At 43.1% G+C, this 27069-nt stretch overlaps 1 protein-coding gene across 1 annotated transcript; it reads left to right on the plus strand.

Annotated features, from left to right (window-relative positions):
- The first annotated feature begins 296 nt into the window (after positions 1 to 296).
- On the plus strand, positions 297 to 26796 carry Stmnd1 (stathmin domain containing 1). Its single transcript, XM_051170771.1, has 5 exons — positions 297 to 678; positions 12113 to 12293; positions 16282 to 16433; positions 25726 to 25857; positions 26490 to 26796. The coding sequence occupies exons 1-5, from the start codon at positions 592 to 594 to the stop codon at positions 26772 to 26774; spliced, it is 837 nt and encodes a 278-aa protein (XP_051026728.1). The 5' UTR covers positions 297 to 591; the 3' UTR covers positions 26775 to 26796.
- Positions 26797 to 27069: the final 273 nt, after the last annotated feature.

Consider the following 27069-nt stretch of genomic DNA (forward strand, 5'->3'; position numbering starts at 1 on the left):
CCAGGGCAACCACTCCTAAAGTGAACTCTGCAAGGTAAAAACAATGTCAAGACCTCCCCAGGCTTATTTGTGGTCCTGTGTGCTTTTCATCACGTCATCATGGGGTGGAGTTATTGTTTGTGTGACTATCTTTTCTGAAGTTGCACGCACTGTGACACCGCCTTCTGCTTGCTATCTGCGTTGCCTGCTGCGCGCTGCTGTGGATGTGATGTCTGGGCCAGTTAAGGGCTGTGGGGGCGTGTCCGAGGTCCGGGGCAACGGAAAAAGAAAGGAGCATCCAGCAGGATTCTCAGACTCAGCCCTTCCCTCTCCTCTCTCCTGCAGACACCAATTCCAGTCCTAGTAGGGATTTGGATAGCTTCTCAGAGCTTCTAGTTTTCCCTTGCAAAAGTCCCATCCCTGCTCAAGTCCCAGGTCTGCGTAAGGCGGTTTATTGTAGCAACAGTTTCCAGCAACTGCCCAGATAGCGGAGCACCTTCTACCCAGCCTGGAGGTGTGGGAGGAGGGAACGCTGGGCAGGGACTGGGAAAGGAGGACTCCAGGACTAGACAGGAGCTTCAGGGGCACAGCCTAGCCTGGAGAGGAGGAGCGATGGGCTGCGGACCTTCCCAGCAAGCAGAGGACCAGAGCCTGAGCCGCTTGCCTTCGCCCAGGAAAGGCTGGGAAGAGGGATCTAAGGTAATAATCACAGGCTTTGTGGCGCTCCTGCCTGTAACCCCAGCAGGCAATTTGAGGGCTGCTTGGACTACAAAGTGAACACTGGGGCTGCACAGCAAGACACTGTTAGAGAGAGGGAGGGAGGGAGGGAGGGAGGGAGGGAGGGAGGGAGGAGAAAAAGAGAAAGAGAGAGACAGAAAGACAGTGAAACAGAGACAGAGAGACAGCGAAGAGGGAGAGGGAGGGAGGGAGGGAAGGAGAGAGAGAGAGAGGAGAGAGAGAGAGAGAGAGTAGGGAGAGGGGGAGGGAAAGAGAGAGACAGGGAGAGGCAAAAAGAGAGAGACAAGGAGAGACAGGATTTCCCACACTTCCACACTTTGGAAGCTCTGAAGTGGTCTGGAACCATCTCAGGTGTGTGACTGAGGATGTAAATAAAGAGACAGCAGTTTATTCTGCCACTGTTGGCTAGTGTCTCTAAATCAAGGAAGTGTACATGTCTCTGTGGATCTATGTCTGCAGATGCGAGAACGAGGTCCCACCCCCAGTGTATGCAGGTTAACAGGAGGGGCTGTGTTTTCTGCCATCATCCTGATTTGTCAGGGGAAGATGGGAGTTCCTGGGAGCTGCCAGCTAATGTTGGTCCCAGCATCCCTGTTCTTTGTATTTATTTGCAGCACAGAGAGCTCTGTCAACCTTCTAGCTACATTCTCTGGGCTGTGCAGCTTTTTGGGGGACAGAGCTAAAGGGAACCTGGTTTTTAAGATTCTCCTTCCAGTCTTTCCACTGAGTCTCAGGCTTGTATCATTTACCTGGAGGTATGAGGGGGGAGTTCCCACAGTGCAGTGGGGCACAGCGGCTGGACCATTTATCATCCTTCCCCAACTCCCTAAGAGCAGTTAGGCCCACCAGCCTTAACAAGCTAGGCTTGGCCAACCTATACTCCATCTGCCAATTAAAAGACAGTAGTGAAAAGCAGGAGAAAATTTCAATGTAGCCGCATTGGGAAGAGGAACAAAATAAGAAGCCCAGTGACTTCCCAAGTCTATCTTTGGGGTCCTCACATGAGGGGTAGGTCTAAACAGAGCAAACAGTGGTTTAGTGAGTAAAACTGTTTATGCCAAGCCTGAAGACCTGAGTTCAACGCCATAATCCCAATATGGTGGAAGGAAAGACCTGACTCGTGAAAATTGTTTTCTATTATGTACACATTTGTATATGCGTATGTGCAAACAAACATACACACACACACACACGCACACACACACACACACACACACACAATGGTCTTGCCCATCACTGACCCCATCATGGTCTCAGCTCCAGACTCTCCATCAAAAGTGCCTCTTTCCATCTGTATGAAAGAGACAAAGCCTGCCTCTGACTTGCACCAACTCTCTTAGCCTGTTCTCTTAGCTGTTTACTCTCTTAGCCTGAGACTCAGGGAGAAATTTCAACTTCTTGGGGACCATTGCCTCAATTGTCTGATACCCAGAGGGAGGAGCACAAAAGTCTCTTTAGAATTCCTTCCATCAGGAAAGTTTTAATTTCACCAACGGAAGGAACAATCTCAATGGTATCAAGACCCCAACTCATTGGGGGTCACCCAAGGAGAGGTCCACCCTATACATCATTATCAAAACCGTACTTTTAAAAAGTGCAAGGGAGCCTGTAACCCCGTTTTCCAGGCTGGCAAGAACAGCATATGGCCACTCAGGGCCACCTTTTCCACAAGGCACTCTTAAGGCTGCTGTGTGAAAAGCATTCACTGTCTTCTCAGCAGGCACAGTGTGAGCATGCTCAGGGGGCAGTGATAGCACCTGGCTCAAGTGTGGCATGCCAGAGCTCCTGGAGTGGACATAAAAAGCAAACCTAAAGGGCTGAGTGTGTGCTTCAGTGGGTAGAGTGTTGGCCTAGCATGCACAAAGACCTGACTTCCATGCTAACAGTGCACAACTCAGGTGTAAGAGTGCGTGCCTGTAATGCCAGCACTCAGGAGTGGGTGTAGGAAGATCATGAATTCAAGGTCATCCTAGCTATACAGTGAGTTCAAGGCAAGCCTGGGACACAAGAGACCCGATCTCTAGATAGATAGATAGATAGATAGATAGATAATAGACAGCAAGAGAGAGAGAGAGAGAGAGAGAGAGAGAGAGAGAGAGAGAGAGAGAGAGAGAGAGAGCCAACTGGGGTGTGATGTAGAGTTGAGACTCCAGACAGTTTCTGATGTTCAGGGAGAAGCCTATGTCCAGAAGCCACCGATATAAATGCCGTATTCTGCTTTCTGTTCTTAAACAGTGACTGAGTTTACGACACCAATACTTTTTTTTTTTTTTGAGACAAAATTTTATGTAGCCAAGGATGATATTGGACTGGGCATCGTTTGCCTTTCCTGTCACTACCTAACTGCTCTACCAGCACACTGCCACCGGTCTTCTCAAGAAACATCTCCTCCTCACGTATCAGCCCTCTATCGTTCCTTGCTAATGTCTTGCTCTCCGTACTGCCCCTCCTCTCTCAGAGACTCTTGGTCCTCCAGGCCAAATGACCTATAGTGCTTGTTTCTAGGCCCTGCCCGCACTGCACTGCCTTTCCCATGCTCTTCTCCGGCCCTATGGAATGCCATTCCTAGATCTCACTGTGTAGCAGGACAGATCAGCTTCCATTTCATCCCTCAGTGCAGAGACCCACTCCTGCTAAAGCATCCCAGGCTTACTACCAGCACACATCTGCTTTGAAGGCCCTTCTCCTCCACTGGCTCCTGAGCTCCATGGAAGCTCTCTGGCCATCTTAGTTATTGTTGCTTTGGATTAACACACAGGCATGCATTTGCTCTCTTTTCCCAAAAAGTATATTTATGTAATTTAGAATTACTGTGCTAAGATTCCTTATCTTTTAAATTTATTTCTCGGGCATGATTATACATAAGAAAATTTTCACTGTTCATACTTCTTTTATATCCACTTTTATTTGCTCAACCATATAATTATCACCAAATACGGTTTTATTACATAGACCAGGTGTCAGGGCCACAAGTCAAGTCCTTCCAAGTATCAAATACCCTAGTCAGAAGGACTAGTATATTGGTCAAGCCACCATGGAGCCTGGAAGGGGTCATGGATATCTTTCCAGTTTCCTTTCTGTTGCTGTGACAAATGACACAGGACCAAAAGTAACTTTGGATGGGGATTTATTTGACTCAACTTCAGGTCACAGACACTTAAGGAGGAATGTGAACCAGAAACCATGGAGAGGTGCTGCTCGCTGGCCCATTCATAGGCTTGTGCTTACGTAGCCTTTTTCTACAGCCCAGGACCATCTACCCAGGGAATGGTGCTGCCCACAGTGGGCTGGGTCCTTCTATGTCAATTGATAATCAAAATAATGTCCCCCTAGACTTTCCTACAGGCCAATCCTTTAACCTGTACATTGCCTTTTTTTTTCTATTTAAAAAAAAAAAAAAAAAAAAAAACCCCAAAAAACAAAACAAAACCAAAAACAAACAGAAATGGTAATATTTATCTTTGTCAAATTATTGTGAGGACTGAGTGAATTTAATTCACAAAAAGCACTCACATCCCCATTTCACACAGAACAAGAGCAGAAAATAAATTATGACAATATTGTTATTATCCTGACATAAGATCTTAGCATCTTTGGCTTAGCCATCCATGTTCCTCCTTGAGCTGACCCTGACATCCTCCCCAGCTTCCTCCTTCCCCACTTCCTTGTTCTAAGCAAGCCTCCCTGTTGTTCAGCAAGCACTTTCCTTTCTCCATTCCCAAGGAATCATTGCACCTGTTGGTTTTCCCCTGTCGGGACTTCCTTTCTCCCTGTACAGGTCACACAGCCTCATCTTTTAGACAACTCCTAGTCACCTCTCCATTGCTTCTCCTAGATAGGTCCTGCTCCCGGCCACCATGCCGGCAAGGTTGATCCACCTTCTCCTGAAGAAAGAGCTTATGTTGTTCATTTATTGTATCCATTCTGCCTCCCATCGTGCTGTCCCTATAGGCAGAAACAGGCTTTGTCATTTTATCTATAGCACACGGGAATCGGACAAGCCCGCCACTAATGAATGCTTTGTGAGTCCATGCTCTCCCCTCCCCCACTCCCGGATTCCTTACTGTGTCCCCGTCTTCCAGCAGCAAAAGGACACTAATGGTGATGGAAAAGAGGAAGCTCAACATTCAAATTACTGGAAAATAGACTTACTTGACTCCTGCATACATTTTCTCTTCTCGTGCACTTGACTTTGGAAATCTGAACTGGGAAGCATATGATTATTACTAATTAAACACTCAGTGGCCATCAGAATACTAATGCCTCCATTACTCTCCCTAACGCAGAGGAGCTAGAGTTTAGGAGTTCAGAGATGACTTTAAAAAAAAAAAAAAAAAAAAAAAAAAAAACGAGATGAACATGTTTACTTGTATGAAGCATTTACATTTCTTAGCATTTTAAATGCATATTCTAAATTAAAATTCTTGGGAGTTGTCTATAGACTCCCTGTTCACTTTTACCATAGTCTAAAGAGGTGTGAATACCTTGCAGAAAAATAATGCATCATAATAGGAAAAACATGGGCATTTTTTTCTCAATAGGAGAAATATTCTTTTTCTGTATGAGTAACTCAACGTTCCTGGCCTAGGATTGGATTAAGAGAGAGATCAAGAAGGACTCTTCATAGGTTTTTTTTTTCTCTAATATCTGATACAAGTCATGCTTTCTTTACTGCAAAAAGGACTAGCTTACTTATTACAATGGTGTGTGTGTGTGTGTGTGTGTGTGTGTGTGTGCAAGCATGTCTGTGTACATGCACATGTGTGTGAGGGGAGATGCATGCATCCATGCTTTTGTGGAAGCTGCAGGTTGATGTTGTGTATCTTCCTCTATTGCTCGCTACATTTGTGTTACATTTTATATCTCATGTATGCACACCAGTGAAGGTCACTGAACTACTGGAAGAAGACAATTTTTCCTTCTCTCATGTGGTTCCCAGGAACTGAACTTGGGTCACTGGACTTAGCAGCAAGTGCTTTCCCCACTGAGCCATCTCACTGGCCTGTGCCTTGTTTTTTTAAGAGAGCATCTCTCACTGACTCTGGCACTCTCATTGGCTACACGGGTTAACCAACAAGCCGCTGGCATCTCCCTGTCTGTCTTCTAGCACTGGGAACACAGACACATACCACCACACTCAGATTTTTATGTGGGTGCTATAGCTTCAAACTCATACCCTCCATGTTTGCACACCAAAAGCTGTACCTGCTGAGCTGTTTCTCAGCCCTCTTGAATCTTGTTAAATAGTCATTCCTGAGTGGATTTTGAGGGGTTGCTGTTTGTAATTAAATTACTAAAAGTAAATTAGCAAAATTTCTAGTTCTGGGGAACAAAGGCTTCCCATAGGTCCACAGGCAAATGTATTTATACACCCTTCTGCTCATGAAGTGATTGAAGATTTCAGCTCAGGGAGTATCATCAAGTAATTCCTGCCAAGCTGTTTGGAAAATATGTTTCCCAAAAGAAGCTACAGAAGTACATACAGTGCTTACACTACTTAAACACACACATACACACACACACACACACACACACACACACACACACACTCCATAAAAAGCAAACAACAGACACCTGTCTATAGTGAAGCTGATGTCTTTTTTTAACTGGTGTCTTTTTTTAGAATGCTGGTGGCTCTCACAGCTGTCAGCTTTGGACTTACAAGTTTTTAATGCTAAACTTGATTTTTAAAAAAGTGTTATCTTCAAGGCATTGAAACATATAAAATACTGAAACACATTGAATCTACACTTTGACAGCTTCATCTTGAAGCTCCTTCCATCATTCTGCCCAGTACCCTTTCTTATGTAATACACATAGGTTAATACAATATGGAAATTGTGTGTGTGAAATATAAACCTTGCATACATAGGTAGACCTGAGCACTGTTGGCTACATCCTCAATGGGCACAGATTCAATTATCTGTCAGTATTGCTAGTGTCTTTGATTTACGATTACCTCAATCTAGATCATGAAATGGGACCAATATTTCTAAAATGGGTTACAAATTGACATGACATTTGAAAGATGTTTTCCAAATAGAAAAGCTTTTCATCTCTTTCTACAAAGTGAAGGCTGGTATATAAGATTGTGTTCTGTCTGTTACACATTAAGTTTTATTCACCACTAGGACTCAAAAGTACCCGTCTGTAAATGCTGATGGGTGGAGATTCTCACTGGGGCTCCCAAACCAAGTAGCTGCAGTGAGGAGTGTAAGATCATTTGAAGTTGCAGTGTTTAAATCTATTCTAAGTTGTAAGTTGAAGAATGTGGGGGAAGGAAACCAACTCTTCCAGTCTATAAACCCTCAAGTTCCTAAGTGGTTTTTTGTCATCATATTTGTGGCTGCTGTGGTTGTTGTTAAGCCTCTTACATTGTTTCGGTATCTCCATTTAGAAATGTTAAGTGACAAAATCAGTCCTTACATGTCACATGATGCATTACTGCTTTAAAAAAAAAAAATGAGTACAAAATGCAAAGAACCTGGGGAAATGCTCCTCTTACTATCACTGCTTTAAAATATCTTAAAGCTAGGAAAAGAATCCACAATAGGATTCATACACAGCTATAAGCTCAACAGGAACTATGAGTCCCTGAGAAGACAGCATCACAGAATGTCTAAAGCTGGACACATTCTAGAGTCATCTGAGGGAAGAAGCCTAAATTGAGGAATTGCCCAGACCAGACTGGCTTGTGGGCATGCCTGTGGAGGGGCTGTATTGATTGATAATTGATGCAGATGTAAGAGAGGGCACATCTCACTGTGGGAGGCACCACCCCAATGGCAAGGGGTCCTGTGCTGTATAGGAAAACTAGCTAAACATGCTCCGGACCTCCAGGCAAGTCAGAAGGTTAGCCATAAGTATCATTACTTCATGGTTTCTGCTTCAAGATCCTGTCTTGAGATCCTGCCCTGACTACCCTCAGTGATGGGCTTGGGAGTATAAACAAAATAAATCTTTTCCTCCCCAAAGTTGCTTTTGGTCAGGGTGTTTTTGTCACAATAGAAAAGAAACTAGAGTAAGCTCACTTTCTTTTACTAGACATAACAAATAAGTGTACATGTGAATATTATATGTTGTAGGTGGTGTAGGTATGTTATCTGTAAATGCTCCCGTACCAGTTAGTTTTATGTCAACTTCACATAAGCTATCATCATCAGAGAAGAGGGAACCCCAGTTGAGAAGATGCCTCCACAAGACTGAGCTGTAGGCAAGCCTGTAGACTATTTTCTTAATCAGCAATTGATGAGTGAGAGCCAAGTCCATTGGAGGTCAGGCCATCCCTGGGCTGGTGGCCCTAGGTTCTACAAGGAAACAGACTGAGCAAGCCATGAGGAGCAAGCCAGTAAGTAGCACTCATCTATGGTATGGCCTCTGCATCAGCTCCCACCTCCTGGTTCCTTCCTGTCCTGACTTCCTTTTATGATGAACCGTGATATGGAAGTCTAAGCCAAATAAACCCTTTCCCATCCAAGTTGCTTTTGTCATGGTGTTTTATCACAGCAATAGCGACCCTAACTAAGACAGCTCTTCTCTGGAGTCTGCTTTCTCAGTGTTGGTGATGATGCCTATGACCATGGACAGGTGGAAGGAAACCCTACTACATTTTTATTCCTTTGCTATGAGACCATGAAATGTTTCACAGGGACCAGTGTCTTGTATCAGAGGCTTGCAGACTATATAAGCAAGGAGCAGGGACTTATGAATTGGTGCAGTGACTATGGAGAACCTTCTGGAAATACATTGAGTATTGGAAGTGCATAGCCTTTCAGCAAGAATGCATCCATCTGGGAACTATAACAAAATAATTAAACCAATTAACAAATATGTATATGAACAAGTATAATTTTATCCTGATTTAGAAGTCCCAGGAATGAGCTAAGTAAATTATGGTACGGTTACATGGCAAACCATATAATGAACTAATATCACTGTCTGTAAACAACTACTCTTCTCCATTAACTAGAATGAGGTCAAATCAATTAAATGCCTGCAATATAATACAGTGGGAAAAATGTGTTATACAAATATATAACTTCACAAAGAACCTGCTCCGTTTCAGTTTTAATTGCTAGTTTAATTGTAGTATAATTCATGCACTATACTGTTCACCCCTAAAATATGCAGGTGACAGCCATTTGTGTCATCTATTTTCAGTACATCCCTCCCCGAAGAAATAACTACTTATGAGTAGCCGATCCTCTTCCCCTCACTCATCCCATCCCCTTACCCTGCATGGTCTCTGAACCCACTTACTACCTCTGAATTCACCTGGCCTAAGAATGAGTAGCCTTTGTGACTGGATCCTCTTATTTAAGAAAGTTTTTATATGTCTATGTTGTGACGTGTGTCAGCATTTAATCTTCTTTTATTGTTAAATAATATTTTCTATGATTACACTACATTTCCTTTTCTTATCCATCAGCAGATAGACATTTGAGTTGAGTTGTTTCCACCTTATGAACATTATGAATAGTAACGATAGGCACTACGTGCAAGTTTTGAGCTGAATACTATTTTCATTTTGCTAGGGCGTAAACTGAGGAGTGGAGTTTCTGTGTCTTACAGCTACTCCCTGATTAACTTTCTGCAGGAACTCTTAAATTTTATTTTGTAGCTCCCAATGGCCGCATGACTCCGAACTTCTTTTCATTGGTGTTTTGGAAAATTCTAATTTACTTTTTTAACTCTTACATGAGCAAATACACTTAGGAGGTGATAATATCAACATGTTTATAATGCTTCTGTCTGGGGGATGGTACTTACCCTTTTCTACTGAGTCTCTGCATCCATCAGGTTTCTACCAGAGGAACAGACACAGTAGGATGAGTGGATGAATGAGGAGATGGGTGGGTTGGTGGGTGGAAAGATAAATGTATGGTCAGCAATGCCCAACCCCTACAGGATGAGAAAAGAAAGGACAGACTAGATGTGAAACTGCAATGCATAGGCTCAATTTTTTCTCCCTCAGGTAGACCTGAGGTTAACTCCAGAAGCCTTCCAACTGATAAGAGGAGACCCACCCCAATGGTCTAAAGAATCTTTTCTACTTTAAGTCAATTGATTGTAGATGCAATTATGTATTCAAAAATCCCTTCTCCATAATGCTTAGGTTACAGTTTGACTGAAAAACAGACTACCATATCCTATCCCAATTGATACAGATGACAATCACAATCTTCTTCTATATTAATTGATTATTTTAATGGGGTTAATTACATGTTAAACTACAAAGCCAGTATTTATTTTAAATATGTTTTTATGTAGTGGTATCTCTAGTTTCACACCTGATTAATGACTGTGACTTGTTCACCCTGGTGTTCACAGTAAGGCTCAGAATGGTGGTTTGTACCTCACAATCCCTCCATATGGGTTAGACTAAGACTTGCATCAATTCCTTAGCTGTGAGTCCACATAAAAATTACAAAAGCTGGGGGATATACTTCAGCGATAGCACATCTGCTTACAACCAACATACAAGGCTCCAAACTTGATCGCTACTAACGATTTTTTTAAAAGCATAGGAGAAAATTATAAAAATTATATACTTCAAAAATGCAGTCACACAGATTGAACATTTCCTTCCCAAATGAGAGGAGTGGGAAGGAAGGGACCAAACCAGACTGGAACTCAGCAGGGCAAACGGGAAACTCTCTTCTCCATGTTGGGCATCAGATGCATGTGGTGGCAAGATGTGGACCTCAAGGTCTTGGCGAACCCCACCCTGCAGCCTTGTTGGCCAAAGCCTGTACTGCCTTCTGCAGCTGGCAGTGATCACAGGCAGAAATTTCCTCAGTGGATGTTCCTTGTCCCTGCTTTCCATGACATCCCAGGGTCTCTGTTGCAGCTTAGGTTTCACCCTTGTAGCTTCTCACCGTGCCCTTTCAGAGGGGCATACCTGCAAGCATGTTAACCCTGCCATGCAACTGTGTGGCTCCCTAGGCTTTCCTTAGTAATCTTCGTGGACGTCTCCACCACTCCATAACTCTTGCATTCTAGATGCCTGGGAAAAACTAGCATCATGTGAAAGATGCCAAAGGACTGTACTTAGGAGGAAGTAACCAGGTCTCCTTGAAAATAACCTCGGATATCTCTGTGTACACAGATGACCAAACATAGAAAAAAAAATGCTTTCCAGGTAGCCCTGTATAGCCAGGTTCTCCAGAGTGCTCGTCTCAAAGCCAAGTCTCTCCAGTGAGTTATAATGAGCCATTGATGGATGCCACAGGATGATTCCTGTTACTTTTCCTGTTATCTCAGAGCCAAATACTTGGCTTCCTTTTAATGGTGCTAATTTCCCTACCAAGCACAAACATGGTCCTTTTCTGTCCATATGGCAAGTTTCTTTCTATTCCCTCTGCTCTGAGTTTTGCTAAATTGGGTTAAAGGAAACCAGCAATATCCATGCCACAATGTGAATGTTTTATTCCCTCAAATGTTCTCTAGCAGATTAGTTTGTCAACTTGAAATTTAGCCTTACAGAAACTCTTAGGGCCTGGGAAGAACGCAGAGCCCTTTGCTAGAATTTAAAGTCATGGCTCCTTGTCCAATCCCCAATAGAATCCCCATTCCATGGGAAACCTCATGAGAACATTTTTTACTATGAGCATTTTTATTGGTACTCTGGACTTCTATGCTCTCTTCACAATTTCTCGCTGAGCTCTGCTTACAGCATTGTAGGGTTCCTTTACCCTGTATCTCCCAAGTTTCTTCCACAGTCCTGTTCCACAATTTCTGAACAACATAACCAGGAGTTAGCCACAGCAATGAGCCTCCTTCTTAGTATCAATAATTTTCTATGTTAGTAAGTTTTCTGTTGCTATGACAAAATGTGTGAGAGGGACATCTTAAGTGGGACGGATCTATTTTTTTGCTAGACATTCCAGAGGCTTCTATCCATGGGCAACTGGCCCTATTGCTGCGAGGCAAAGCATAACGACAGAGAGCTTAATGGAGCAAAGCTGTTCATCTTATTGCAAATGGGAAGTAGGGAGAGCAGAACACGAGGGTCTGGAGACAAGATACACCTCTCAATGACCTATTTCCTCTTACTAGGTACCACACCCTAAGCCCATTCAGCTATGATCCCATTGAAGAGATTATCATTCTCACGATATTGCCGCCTCTCAACAGGGCTACTGCGGGGACTCAGGGTTACAAGAACAATTGTGGCTGCATCTGGGGTTCCCATGAGCAATTCCTACAGCCTTGCCATCTCGAGAGCTTTACTCAATCCCATCTGCTCGCTCACTTCACAACATCCATAAACTGGGATTACTAGTCAGACTACTGCAGACACTAATTGGTAAATGCTCACAAAGTGGTCCCTGCTATACTGTTCCTCCTTTTCCTAAGAAATCTCAATGCTCAACAAACTCTTCTCTTTTCACAGGCTAATGTCAGAGTGACTTCTTCCAAAGAGAATTGCAGGCCCCAAACTGATGCTGCATGGCACAGGGACACTGTAGACAATGCCAAAAGTGTGGACCAACAAGCTCAGATGGGAAGCTTGCCTGGGACTATTCCAGAAAGTTCTCCATCTCTCAGTAAAACAAATGGGAGAGCAAATTCAGGTAACCTCTGTCTCTGTTCTTGTTGATATCCCCCAGACATCTGGTAGACCTCTAAATATATAATGCATGTATTTGATGGCTCATTGATCACTTCTTATTGGGTCATAGTGTATTTTAAATGGCCAGATTCTTATCTCCAAGACATGAGAATTTAGTCTTAGGTCTTTATCTTGTGAGTAAGTAATGCTAGCCATTAATCTTGTGGATAAAATAATTAAAACCATCTTTAAAAAAAAATAAGAGACTTTGTTGAGAATTGGAAACACATTTTAGGAGTAGAAATCACAGGGGTTAAGGGAATGTAAACCCCACTATGTTGTCCTCTTCTTCAGGGAGAGGTTTACATTTGTAAGAATAAATAAAACCCTTCATTAAACTGCTCCCTTACCTCTCCCCATCCACAACAGCAGCAAATACACAGTAAAAACGTAGAAGAAGTAATTATGATCTAGTGTCCTGTTTAAAAACTATTTGTGGTCCTTCTGATGCAGTGCTGTGGTTTCCCATCCTTTGAGTTCTTCCTTGCTGTTGAGTGATGACATCTTATTTATAGTTGGTCAGCCTTTGGAACAAAATGAACAGCACAGATCCAGAGGGAGAGAATATTGTTTTAGTTAGGAGAAAAACTTTTATTCCTCGTCCCTGTTGTCTCTCCTCTCACTACAAGTTAGGATTTAAATAGGGGCCAGAGTGATGGCTTAGTGGTTATGATCGCTTATGGCTGGTACTGAGGACCTGGGCTTGGTTCCCAGTGGCAAATAAGGTAGCTGACAACTTGTAACTCCAGTTCTAGGATATCTACCTGATACAATAATGCTTGTGTGTATACGGGGTACATGTGTATAGGTGCATGTATGTGTATAGAGATTCACAGCAGGTATCTTCTTCAGTTGATACCTGCCTTATATAGAGAGACAGAGTGTGTTAGGAGAGCCAGAGACTACTGTTTTAACTAGCCATCTGTCTCTGGGGGTCCCTGTCTCTGCTTCCTGCATGCTGGCACTCCAGGTGGAATATTACATTTACCCAGATTCTTGGGATACAAACTCTAGTTCTTAGGCTTGCACAACAAGTCCTTCCCCTGCCAAAACATCTTTCCAACCCATTTTCTATCTTTTAAGACCTTGATATGTGCAGGCCATTAATTTCCTACACTGTTCCTCCATTTTGGGTGTTTTAATGCTCCCTAAATTTACTATGGTAACCAAGAATCCCCTTTATATGATGGTTAATCTCAATTTTCAACTGGATTGGATTAAGAAAAGCCTCAAACAGACACATCGGTGAGGATGATTTCAGAGTGGATAAACTGAGAAAGGAAGACCCACAGTGGATATGAGTGGCACCATCCCATGAGCTGGGGTCCTAGACTGAATAAAAAATGAAAAAAGGAGGAAAACACCCAAGCATAGTCTATGCTGTTTGGTCAGTGCCACAGGCCAAGCTGCTCCCAATGGCATACCTTCATCTCCTCGAAGACTGTAGTCTCCAAACTGTAAGCCAAAATAAAACCTTCCTTCCTCCCTTAAGTTGCTTTTTGTCAGCTAGTCACATCAATGAGATAACATACTTCATAATAAAATAGAAACACAGGGTTTTTTTTAAAACCCTATCCTCAATAAGCTCCAATGTTCCAAGAAAACAGAAGAACGAGTTGAAATGACTGGCATTTTCTAAGAATCTGTCTATATTAGTTACTGTACTTGTTAAGACAAATACTTTAGTAGACTCACAAGACATTGTGTTAGAATGGTTACATTCATTCCTTTTTGTTAGCGACACCCTTTTAGAAACACATCTGGGAGAGAGTCTGAATACTGTGGTTCAACTACTCATATTTAGGAAGGAGAATAGTGTGATTAACAACTTGGTGTTGAAGTTGGATTCAGTCCTAGTTGCCACTCTAACTAGTCTCATTCCCTTGAACAATTAACCTCTATCATATCAGAGTACTTATTGGTAAAATAGGGATAATAGCACCTCTCTCACAGACTGGTACTTGAACTGGATGCTAGACAGATTATAAAGCTCTTAGCGCAATGCAGGTGAATAAACAATAAATAGTAGTTATTACCATGTTAACCCTTCCCGGTAGGTCCACCTTTTTTCATTTGTTTTGGGTTTGGGTTTGATATGGGGTCTCAAATATCAAGGGATAATGTGAAGCTCCAATTCTCCTGCCTCCACCTCCTGAGTTCTATGGTTATAGGCATGTGCCCCACTCTAGGCAAATCCATCTTTTAACACCAGTGACAACAATAAAATCGCTCTGATTCCATGGACGCATTTACCTTTACCAAGTTCTAGGTCTGCTTGCATGTTTGAGCGCTTCCTGTAAGACTCGGTGAAGAGCACTTTGCAGTGAGAATGGCCTGGGTTTCTCACACCTACAAGTCTGAAGAGCCAGCTCTGGAAAGTACTGAGCTGGTGGCCCTTTACTGATGCCATGTGATGGTCAGTCAGAGCCCTCTCTCGTGACAGGTGGATTAACGGCCTGAAATGAGAAACAGCTGGTCAGCATATGTAGCCATCTCTGCATATGTTTTCAAACCACAAAAAGCCACAAAAGTTGTCTTTGTAATCACGGAGGTTAGGAACATGTGTGAGGCCTCCATCCCTTGAACACAGTGGACTGTTTGAAATACGTTCACTTCAGAGGGCTCTGCACAGTGTCATTTCTGACTTGAGAAGCAGAGCCTTCTTTGGAACGCAAGCCTTCACCCTTTGTTTTATGATCTGAAGGTGTGGAGGTGGCCGTTTCTTCAAATGGATGATTTGCAATAAGGAGGCCCCCTGAAGAGTGCAGTTCGTAAATCCTCTCCTGTAACTAGCTCCAAGCCTCATCTTTAAAATCATTAATAAGATCTAGTTCTAACCCTGGTCCAGTTCAAGGACTCTTTCCAAAAAAGCATGCTTTCTCTCTGTAGACTTAGCAGATGGTGAAACTGTATACCAGGGTTGCAGAGCCAGGCAGCCCTTGGCAACTTCATGCTGTTTACTTTCTGTGTACAAATCATAGAAACCAAACTGCAGCTCACAAGAGTCACCTTAAGAATGTCTCCAGCCTTTGCTGTTGTTGAGCTTTGTAATTAGTGGAGCAAATCAGTGACATCTGGCCCGAGTATATGAAAGTTGTTACAACAAAAAGACTAAACATAGCAGCACCGAGACAAGACTTGATTCTGTTCACACGAGTCTCCTTACCTAAAGAATAGATAATGCCAATGCATGCCCTCTGTTAAGACAGCAAAAACTTGAACTTCAAAGAATTACAGAGCTTTATAATGGAAACCAGAGACTGGGGTTGGAGATAGGCACTGCAAACCTAAGTTCAATCCTTGGAACCCCCATGGTGGAAGGAGAGAACCAGCTCCCTCAAAACACACATGCTGGCGCGCGCGCGCGCGCACACACACACACACACACACACACACACACACACACACACACACACACACACTGAATAAGTCAATCATAAAAGTATGTAAAAAAAACCAGGATATTTAGAGAAAAGTGTTGAGACAAGATTTGATTCACTGGCTTAAGGCATCCATTTAGCATTTTAAAATTATTTACTTGGCGATCGTGCATGTAAGTGTGTGAGGATGGTGCATGTGTGTGCTGTGTATGCTAGAGTGTGCATGGGTGCACATGTCTGGGAGCACAAAGGCTAGAAAAGGATGTACTAGTGTCCTGATCTATCACTCCCCACCTCGTTCCCTGGAGACAGTGTGTCTTTCTGGGCCTGGAACTAGACTGATGGTTAGCAGGGCCCAGTGATCCTTTTGTCTCCATGCCTGCTCCCCTAAAAAATGCTGGGGTTGTAGGCATGATGACTATGTGGGACATTTTACACTGGGCACTAAGGATTTGAACTTGGGTCTTCATGATCTTGCAATAAGCTCTCTTACCCACTCCAGCCCCCATTTCGTTGAGTGATAAACTCTCTACTCTTAACTTTCTGTCTTTATTCTTTTCCTTTTGGAAGATCCAGTGTCCAATGAACTAATCAATAAACCCCAACTCCTGGAGAGTCGAGAGCGACCGAAGTCATCAGACATCCTGGAAGAGCTAATTGTCCAAGGAATCATACAGAGCCGAAGCAAAGTATTTAGAAATGGAGAGTCATATGATGTCATGGCAAGTGATTTTGTAATTAATGTTTGCTTATACTTAAAGTTAGCAATAAAATATGATTGATCACAACTCGTTATTTCTGGCATATAGGGCCTACAGTATGAATGATAGTATTTATCTAAGCCAGATTTTTTTTATTCCTCTGCATACTGTGATTCTCAGTGGATTCAGAATCACCCTGATCATTAATGATTAATGAAGCCAATAAAACATTCTTCAGGCTTTACTAAATTTGGACATAATAAGTCCCAGTAAGTAACGAGCTTTCATCCTGTCAGCAATGTTTATTAAGCGTTGCCTTGTAGACCATAAAACTAAATTGCAGTTTATCCAAAAGTACAAAAATGCCAAAGCTCCAGCAGCTATGCCGACATGAAAGCAGGTGTAACCATAAGGAAACAGGAAAGTTCCAGAAATTACTGTGCTATTAACTTTTCTTTGTGATTCATGTTGTTTTGTTTGTCATTGTTTGGTGTTGATGTGAAAAATATTTTCCTCTGATTTTAACTGACTTGATGAAAGTTTCCAGCTCTAACTTCTTATTTAAGTGAACGTGTGCATGTGTGCGCCCATGCGTGTGTGTGTGTGTGTGTGTGCGCGCGCGTGCGCACACACGCGCGTGCATGTGTGCACGCATGTATGTGTACATGACATACATGTGGAGATCAGAGAAGAACCTCAGCTGCTTGTCGTTGGATATTTTCCACCTTCTATTTGAGATAGGATCTCTTATTGGCCTGGAATTTTACCACCTAGGCAGGCCCACTAGTTTTCAGGGATGCACCTGTTTTCTACACCCATTTCATACTGGGGATTACAGGAGTGTCCCTCTGTGTTCAACTTTTTATAGGGATTTTGAAGATCAAAAAAAAAAAAAAAAAAATCTCAGGTCTTCACACTGGCTGAGTCATGTCTGCAGCCCTAAAATTTTTAGTAAATTCCCTATAAAACTCTGAAGAGAAGTAAATATTTGGTTTGTTGGTCCTTTTGTTTTTAAGCCAAGGCTCCCAGCTATCACTTGACTCAGGCAAAAGAAGGGCTAAAGCACTCTTCTAGAGCTGTGACTCTTTAATACAGTTCCTCATGTTGTGATGACCCCTGCCATAAGGTTATGTCATAGCTACTTCATACCTGTAATCTTGCTACTGTTATGCATCGTATTGTAAATATCTGATATGCAGGATATCTGATATGTGACCCCGCCCCCAAAGGGGATGAGAATTGCTGGGCAAGAAGAAAAGAAAAAAAAAAACACACACACACACAACAAAATGGTGGAAAGAAGGCAGAGGGAAAATGAACAGAAAAGAAAAGAAACAGAAAGGTGGAAGTAGAAACCAGAAGTGTAGTCCAAAATTGTATAGAAAACAGTTGGCAGTAATTATGTAAATCAGCACCATCTGTAGGTCAAGTCTCTAACTGCTTACGCTAATGCCCGAGTCTACATAGGGAAAACTCAAAAATTAAAGCCAAAATGACATTCTCTTTATTACAAAACAAAGTAGGGCCTGAACAAGATATGTGTAGAAGGGAAAAGACCGCCAGCGATAAGAGAAAGTGGGGAAAGGAGAGGGTAAGAAGGAGCTCTAGAACATCATTAGTGTTGATCTTAACTGTCAACTTGATGCGCTCTGGACCCACCTGAGAAACTAAGCTTTGACGATGCCTCAGAGGGAGCATTTGATCAGGCTGATGGCAGCAGGAAAAACTGTGGGCAGCACCATTCCCTACACCGGGATCCTAAACTGTAAGAAAGAGGGGGCAGGGGGCGTGAGCTGAACATAAGCAGTTGGCACTCTTTGCTTTTTTGGCTGTGGATGCAATGTGACCAGCTGCCTCACATTCCTGTAGCGGAGACTGAAGGAGATTCCATGCCACCCTGGACACAGGATTGAGTACAAACCACAACCCAACACCTGTTTTCTCAGAGAAAGCCTTTATTAATCGAGGAAGAAAAGTTAAAGTGTAATCTTTGAGAAGAGAAAAAAGTGAGATTTTGTTAGAATGGGCTAACATGCAGTGGTGTGTTCTGATTGGGCATGTTGAGTAGGTGAACCAAAGGGGGCTTTTGATTGCTGGACTTGAATGCTTTGATAGCTGGACCTTGGTGGTCAGCCTCAGGAGGAGGAAGTGGCCAAGTAAGGGAATAGAGCTTAGTGGCTAGCTTTAGAAATGCAATCTGATGGTTTTAGCAAGGCAGAGGGAATCGGGGAGAAGGGCAGGGCCTGCCAGAGCCATGCTCACCACACTCAAGCTGTCCAGAGTCCCTTCAGAGATGTTCTGGCATGGTGGTCTGTACTTGCAACTGTGAGCCAAAACAAATGTTTCTTCCTGAAGTTTCTTTCAGCAGGTTATTTTATCACAGCAATGGAAAAGGAAAATGCCATTTGACATCTCCACAATATTACCACGGTTCGGTACAGTTTGGATGATGATAAACATCCAATTGTATTTGAAAATGCTAGAAAAAACAGCTCTAATAAAGAAGGGGAGAGGGTATTTTTTCCCAGCTATAAGTGAGTCTCTGGGGATCAGAGAAAAGAAACGATGTCAAAAGATGGGAGAGCAATTCAAGTGGAGGAAGACATATGGAAACACTCTGTTGCTAAGCAATGCCTCCTTAAGGGAAACACAGTAACTGCTTGATGCTAACACCAGTGGGAATAAAATTACAACTTACCTTCATAAACCAGTCACCAAAGGTGAATGAGCTCTGACTTGTATCTAACAAGGGAGTGCACAGGATGATTAGTATAAGATATTGCAGGAGAAATCTCTCTGTTCACGACAATGATGGGCTTCGGTTTTATATCATTAAGTGAACTAAAGGTAAATTCTGCTATAATAGAGGATATGAATAGAATAGAATAGAATAGAATAGAATAGAATAGAATAGAATAGAGAGCAAGAGTGAGACATCCTTAAAAGGACTCAATGTCACAGGCAATACGTGAAGAGTACCACAATTTTCCCCTCTATGGTATTAGACCCACATATCCTAGTGTAAGTCAGGCTTGCAATAAGCCAGAGAAGCAATACCCAGGCCTGGTTGTTTTATAAAGTCACATGGGAAGATTTTAAAACTCCCTGAACCCAGATCCGACCTTGGACTAGCACCTAAGCATAGGGCTTGGCTTTCGTGCCTTCAGAGTCTTCTAGATGACTCTGTGTGGCAGCCCAGCCTGAGAACCCACCACTCTAACCATGAACTTGCATGTGAAGCTGAGGTCATCTTGAGGTGGAGCTGGCTGAAGCATTTGTCATTGTAGTCTACAATGCTATTGTAAGAGAGAATTCTTACGTATTCTGGAAAAATACAGTTTCAAGAAAAGAGGCTGAGATTGTGCCCAAAGCCTCACGGCAAGGAAGAGATGTGGGTGCTGGTGTCACATGAGCTTGAGTATGTAACAGATCATATACTTTAATTATTTGGAGAGAAGTTAGAGACTAATTTAAAAGGTCACAGTTAAAACTGAAGGATGGACGAGGGTCATATAAAATCTGAGAAGTTACACTGTTCATACTTTGAAGCAGTTAGTATTTTTAGAAAGCTTCAAAATTGACTAAAAATGGAACCAAGGGATGGAGGGAAATAGAGAGAAATGATTTTTAAGTGGACACAAATGCTAGCCGCCATCACGGCTCGGTGGATCCACTTAAACACTCAATAGCGGTTCTTCCCTGCTCCCGGGAGTTCCAGCTCTCTTTGTTTCCCTTATCTGAGGCAGAATCTTGCTCTACACCCTGACTGCTCTCAAGCATATCATCCTCCTGGGTCAGCTGACCAAGCACTAGGATTACAGGTGTGTGCCAGCAGGCCTAATTGGGGAAAACATGAGTAAATGTTATGGCCGCCTAGAATAAGAGTGACAGTACTTTAAAAACAAGAAGGTCAGTGTGGGGCACTGGCATTCACAAACACAGGAGAACTCTGGACAGAGGCCTGTCCTCTCCCTGGCCCTCATCTCGTCCTTCACCACATTTTCCCTTGAAGTATAACAGAATAAAGATGCTGGAAGTGAGGCACCTTCATTCTTCTAGCATGGGAGCATCTTAGGAAACCAGTCTGGTCTCACTTGGCTATGGAATACCTCCCCAACACGCCCTTTTATGCCCCCCCCCCCATTTTATCACTTATGCAGTCCTCTCTGGATAAACAGTTATCCAGAGAAAACGGTATGTTTGTACTTTGAACTGAAGTCCCCTGAAAAGGCAACACCCACTCGTGTTAAGGACTCCGCAGTTTGGCTTACTGATAGAATGGTGATTGTGGAGAGCTGGGGTGCTGTAGACTGAGAGGCTGACTCTAGTACTTTTCATAACCATTGACTACTCCCCCTCTGTCTCTGGCCAGGCATCCCCTTCACTTTTAGATAAAACCCTCAGAATGCATCACTAAGCTTGACACACCTAACCTCCACCAACTCAGAGGTCCAGAGTGGTATCAGATAGTGTCTAAACTGACAGTACAGAGTCCCCTGCTTTGCTGAGCAACGCACTTGGTAAATGCTTTGATTCATGACTGCCTTTCTTCTGCTACCATGAGAGCATTTCCGTGAGTGAATGCCAGTCTAGGGTACACTGAATCCATGTACCTGGGCCATGGTCATTCATATTTAGCTCAGAATAAAACTAACCCTCATTCCCACGGGAGCAAAAGCCATGTTTCGTGGTGACAGTAATAATAGATGCTGTGCTTACTTAAGAGTTAAAGTGGTGTGACATAAATATTAAGAAGAAGCTGAGGAGACACCTCGTCAGGTAAAGTATTTGCTGTGTAGGCATGAAGACTGCAACGAAGTTCTTGGGAGACAGAAACAGGCAGATCCCTTGGAGCTGGCTGATCACCTGGTCTTGAAAAGCTCCAGGTTCCCTGAGAAAGGAATCCTGTGTACCAGCTGGTGTTATGTCAACTTGTCACAAGCTGAGGTCATCTGAGGAGAGGGAACTTCAACTTTAAAAAAAAAAAAAATGCCTCCATAATATCAGGCTGTAGGCAATCCCATAGGACATTTTCTCAGTGATCAATTGAAAAGAGCCCAATTCATTGTGCATGGGGACACCTGCAGTGGTGGTCCTGGGGTCTATAAGAAAGGAAGCTGAACAAGACATAAGGAGCAAAGCCAGTAAGTAGCCCTTCTCCTTGACCCTCCCCCCCCCCCCCCCCCCCAGCATCAGAACCTCCAGGGTCCTGCCCTGCCTGAGTTCCTGGCCTGACTTCCTTCAGTGATGAACAGTGCTATGGGAACTGTAATCAAAACAAACCCTTTCCTCCCCAAGTAACCTTTGGCTATGGTCTTTCATCACAGCAACAACAACCCTAAGAAACACACCCTGTCTCAGGAAATAAGATTGAAAGCAATAGAGGAAGAGAGTCAACATCATCCTCTGGCTTCCAGGTGTGCACACATAGCCTGGCATGCATACCTGCATACACACACACACACACACACACACACATACACACACACACACACACACACACATCTGCATGCACATATAGAGAAGAAACTATTAAGAAGCTGAATTCCAGCTCAGAAAAGGAATCCCCCCGCCCCCTGTATTTAAAAGCATTATAATGAGACTTAGAGTGGTCTCACTATAGGTGTGCCTAGGTTTTATGTGACTATGTTAATGTGTGTGGTGGGGGGAGAACAACCTTTGTGTTGACACATGCCTGCCTTCCATGCATTCACAAGGTGCCTTCAGGTGGCTTTGATCCCAAACTCGCTCTCCTGCAACTCTTAGCATGCCCTGGCTTCTTTTTTACAAACTGGGTGAATTCGTTACTAATTCCTTCTGTCTGGCCAAAGTTTATTGTCATCTCTGTTTCTGCACTGGGTCACCCTTGATATAGTTAAGGAATTCACATCACAGTAGCGTCCCTAATATCATTTTCCGAGCCCCGTGGGGTAGTAAGGAGGAAGTTGGCTGAGTTAGGACTCAAATAATATGTCAGTGGTCAAAATGAGCATCCTCACTGAGGTCTAGAGGGCAGAGAATAAGAATGACCACATATGCTACAGGAAGCTGTGGCCTCTTCTGTGCACAAGACCCCTTTAGGCAGCATAACCAGGGTGGGTTCATTTTTAGGTCAAGAGCTAATTAGGAAAGCTTTAAGGAATGTGCAGCTGATATAAGACGGGCCTGTGCACATTAGCCAGGCCAAAAATGCAATCCAAATCTTAGTGCCCAATGTTGTGCTCAGGATTGCCAGTCTTCTGATATTATTTCCAAAAAAAAAAAAAAACAATTTAGCTGATGGCTTTTCTAGACCTCAGGGTATTTGAGGCTTAGGGTGTACTTCGTTGTCACCTATGAGTACCACCACTTCATAGGCTCTGCCACCTGTACGTCATTTGTAAAGAATACAAATCTGTTTATAGGGGTCTTTTTACTTTGTTTTCTTTGTCTGTTTTGAGGCAAGGTTTCATGTCACCCAGGCTGGCCTTGAACTAACAATATAGCCAATGATGGTTCACCACTTCCACCTTCAGAGGGCTGGGATCACATCCATGCTCCACTAACCTGATTTATGCAGTACTGGAGATGAACTCGGCATCATCATTCAGGCTACAGAGTGAGCTTCCCCCAAGCCACGTCGTTATGGTGATAGTTTGAGTCTAATGTATTCAACTCATGAACGAACATGGGCCTCCGAGATAAGAGTCCACATCTCAAAGGGAGGCAGAAGTGACTCCACGGGCACTATTTGGGGATAGTCACGGGAAGCATCTTCCCCAGTCAGAAAATCCAAACTGCTCTCAGAGCTCCTGACTGGCTCACAATTTCTGTCAAGATTCAGACTGCTTTGAGATGTCTGTCGTGTCATTCCTTCATTGGCTTTTGAGTTGCCTTCTCATTTTTTCTTCTTCTTCTTCTGTGAGTGAAGATCCCTAGAAAAAAAGGTTTATGTGTTAATTTCAAAGTATTTCTAGTTGACCTTCATAGCAAGTGTGTCCCTCTTTCCGGGGACAAAAGTGGCTTTTGCCAGGTGGAAGCTTAAGAACCAGATGCCATTAAAATAATATCAAATGAGTGCTGGGAGACCTCGCGTTAATGAATATCTCACTCCCCATCTAGCGAAAAGCTTCATACTACCTAAAATCATCCAAGGTTGTAAATGGCTGCAGTTCAATGAGAGTTTTCCTTTTAAAAGACTTTCGGAGATGAGGCTTGAAGGATGGCTCACTGGTTGAGAGCACTGGCTGCTCTTCTAGAGGTCCTGGGTTCAATTCTCAGTACCAATGATTCATAGATCCATGTCACTCTAATTCCAGGAGACACAATGCCATCTTCTAGTCTCTTTGGGCACTATACGGTACACAGACGTTCATGCAAGCAAAATACCCTTAATAAAATGAAAAAAAAAAAACTTTAAAGACTTTCTGGGGATCCTAAGTCTCAGTGATAGAAACGTAGCGATCCTCTGTCCTGTCGTGACTGTGTAGTTAAAGGAACTGTACCCCAAAAGAAGATATGCTCGTCTCAGACACACAATGGCTGTTAGTAGTACAGCCTTCTGCTCCAGCACTTCCTGTCCCGGTTTGTCATCTGCTTCTGGCATTCCTCTTGCCTGCACACATCATTGTGATAAGTGGGCCGGTGATTGTGATGGTATGTGCTGCCCCTGAAAGCAGGCGTTGGTCTCACTGAAAAAGTAGCTGCCTTTACTGAGCAGACATTACAGGCTTTCTCTTCCCTCGGCAACAAACAAGAATAAAAATGTGGATCCTGCGCAGAAGGACTGTTAAGTCTGTGTCGCCAATAAGGACATCAAGCTCCCAAGAGTGTACTAACCACCCGTGGACAGTCACTTGCAGGATCTGAAGGCAGTCTGAGTCCCATCACTGGCCTTTCTCTACTGTGTTAGGTGGCCTTTCTTTGTCTACCTGATTCATTTTCCTTATTCTGAAGAATCAGTCTTTAGGAAATTATAACAAATATTAATAGATCCATTGTCTTTAAAGAGAAATCTTCAAAGAGATCACCCAGAATGATACATTGGTTCATTTTATAGTGAAGACTTGGAATTCATTAAAAACTCCCCCGGTCATAATAAATTTATATACATTGACCTAGAAAGATGTCCATATTAAATGAAGAAAGCAAATGTGGATGGTGTGGATGATACCAACATCTTTAGATCTTATTTAGTATTGCAGATGACATGCATATATACATATATATGTGCACTTATATACATGTGTGTGTGTGAACATGAATTACAGAGAATATCCAGAAAGACACAACAAAAAAGGTTCATGCTGAGGAGCTTGAGAGATGGCTTAGTAGCAAAAGGATGTCTGTGTATTGTTTTAATTTCCGGTTATAAGTGCCTGCCATTAAGCTGTATTTTTTTTTGAAAGATGCAAGTTTAAAAAAAAAACCTTGTAGCTTTTTATTATCATTTTACTTTTTGTAACTAGAAAGTTCTATCACTTTTCTGAACTCCTGAAAAGGTGGTTGCTCATGTAAAATGGGAATTTTTACTGTTCTCATGGAAATATTTGTCAAGCACCCATAGCAAAGCCTAGCATAGAGTTGTTGCTCAGTTACAGCTAATGATCTCTCTCTCTCTCTCTCTCTCTCTCTCTCTCTCTCTCTCTCTCTCTCTTCATTATCAAAAAGTAAAAAAGCTGATCGCTAGCACATGAAAGTAATTGGTAACAACAGAGTATTATGAAATCAATTGCTGTCATTGATGATTATAAATCAACCAACCAAAGTCAAAATTCTGAATTTCTTACATTGAGCTAGACTTTCACACCCCCACCTCCATATTTTTGTTCAGTCCATGAGTCCTCTTCCATCTGGCTTCCGGGAGCACATTCTCAGCCTTTGTGCTAATGGCCTGGTGTTTTTAAGGCATCAAATGCATCTTAGCACTGTCACCTCTGTGGTGGGGCCACCACGAAGTCTCAGTAGGCGAAGGTACAGATGCCTAAGCTGGTGCAAGGGGACAAGCAACTCTACAAAGTTGTCCTCTGACCTCCACCACAGGCAGTGACATGTTCATGCCCTATACACACACACACACACACACACACACACACACACACACACACACACACACACACACACACAATAATAATAATAATAATAATAATAGTAATAATAATAGTAATAGTAACAACAATATTTTTGTTCTTAACAGATTCCAAATTTTTATGGCATTCATCTGCCAGTAGGAAGTTTCCATTCTGAAATTCGCATTTTAAACTGTTTCTCTTGTTCATCTCTTAGGCCAAGGTAGTAAACACTTCTCCATTAAAGACAAAATATCTTCCTCCAGGTGGACACTACTGAAAAGCCACTGAGAAAGCCACCAGCCAGACTGAAAAAACTTAAGGTGACAAAGGAGGTGAAGGACTTCACAATCCAAGACATAGAAGAAAAGATGCAGGCAGCGGAGGAGCGACGAAAGGTACAAGCCACGCCTGCCGAGTCTGGCCTACCCACAGCCTAAGACAAAAATGCATGCCCTGAGCCTCTGCATCTTGATGACCTGTGCGTTCTCGCACTTTGCTTCCGCGCCCCCCCAAAAAAGTTATTTTTGTGTTGTGCAGGAATAAAGCAGCACCATGAACTCAGTTAAAATTTGTTGTTTCATCTACACAGCCCAAATAAATACTATTCAAATATTCTAAATTAAGTCATTTTGGGGGGAATTACCACTGTGGTTAGAGGGAGGAGGACAACCAGAGCAGAGGTGGGCACTGAGCTAAGAGTGGGTTCCGAAGACTGTCAGGTCAGCTCCTGCAGTTTTAAGCACCTGAGCCCACAACCTGAGGGCCACCATTCCTCGGAGACACAGCCTTCGTCCAGTGTCCTTCACTTCTGCCTCCCTACTTGGAGGCCTTGGGAGCAAGGACTAGACTATGAGGTAAACTCTAGGTTTGTCTCTTCCAATGTGAGTTTCTTCAACAAATGTCTCTCTTAAGACTTGAGTAGTCAAACAGGAAAACCAAAAGTGAGCATGGAAACCAATATGAAGGAGAACAGGGAGAAAATAAAGTCACCGGGGTTCTCATTCATTCTTCAATATTACTTTTTCAGACGAAAAAAGAAGAAATCAGGAAAAGGCTACGGAGTGACCGACTTCTGCCCACAGCTAATCCCTCAGAGGATGCTCAACCGGGCAGGGTAGAGGTTCCATTCGCAAAAGGCCTTCCAGCTTTGAGTATCCCTGCTTTGGAGAGGTCATCTCTGCAGGAAGGAGAGACACTCAAGAGGAAGAAGAGCGAAAGTGATGTGGCCCGGATGAAACAGAACTACACCTGTGCAGGTTTGGAGCTTGTGGAGTCCGACGTGTACTACAACCAAGAAGACAACGTATTCTGATGCATCATTAAAAAAGAATAAACTTCACAAAGATGGCCCATGCTCTCTGGTAGCGACAGCCTCAATGTGCCTCATGGTCTTTAAAAATGACTGCGTCTCTACTTGTAGAGACTTCTGCCCTGGGTTTATGGATGATTGTATGAGCATCAGGGAGTGAATTCTAGTCGAGTGAAGGAAAGGCTGTACTTACTAAGGAGGGATGGAAGATCAGAAGGTTGGTGTGCCCCTTCAGAACGGCTTCCAGCACTAGTTAGAGTTCTATTTGGAAGCCCCTGCCAGCTAATAATATGGACGT

Source organism: Acomys russatus, chromosome 3 (genome assembly GCF_903995435.1).
Source record: "Acomys russatus chromosome 3, mAcoRus1.1, whole genome shotgun sequence".
NCBI classification, from domain to species: Eukaryota; Metazoa; Chordata; class Mammalia; order Rodentia; family Muridae; genus Acomys; species Acomys russatus.

What these genes read in the sequence shown, in the direction of transcription:
- Stmnd1 (XM_051170771.1), top strand. Translation starts at nt 592, where the DNA reads ATGGGCTGCGGACCTTCCCAGCAAGCAGAGGACCAGAGCCTGAGCCGC. An exon ending in AAATGGGAGAGCAAATTCAG is followed by an intron (nt 12,294 to 16,281) that starts GTAACCTCTGTC and finishes TCCTTTTGGAAG; the next exon opens with ATCCAGTGTCCAATGAACTA. An exon ending in CAGCGGAGGAGCGACGAAAG is followed by an intron (nt 25,858 to 26,489) that starts GTACAAGCCACG and finishes TTACTTTTTCAG; the next exon opens with ACGAAAAAAGAAGAAATCAG.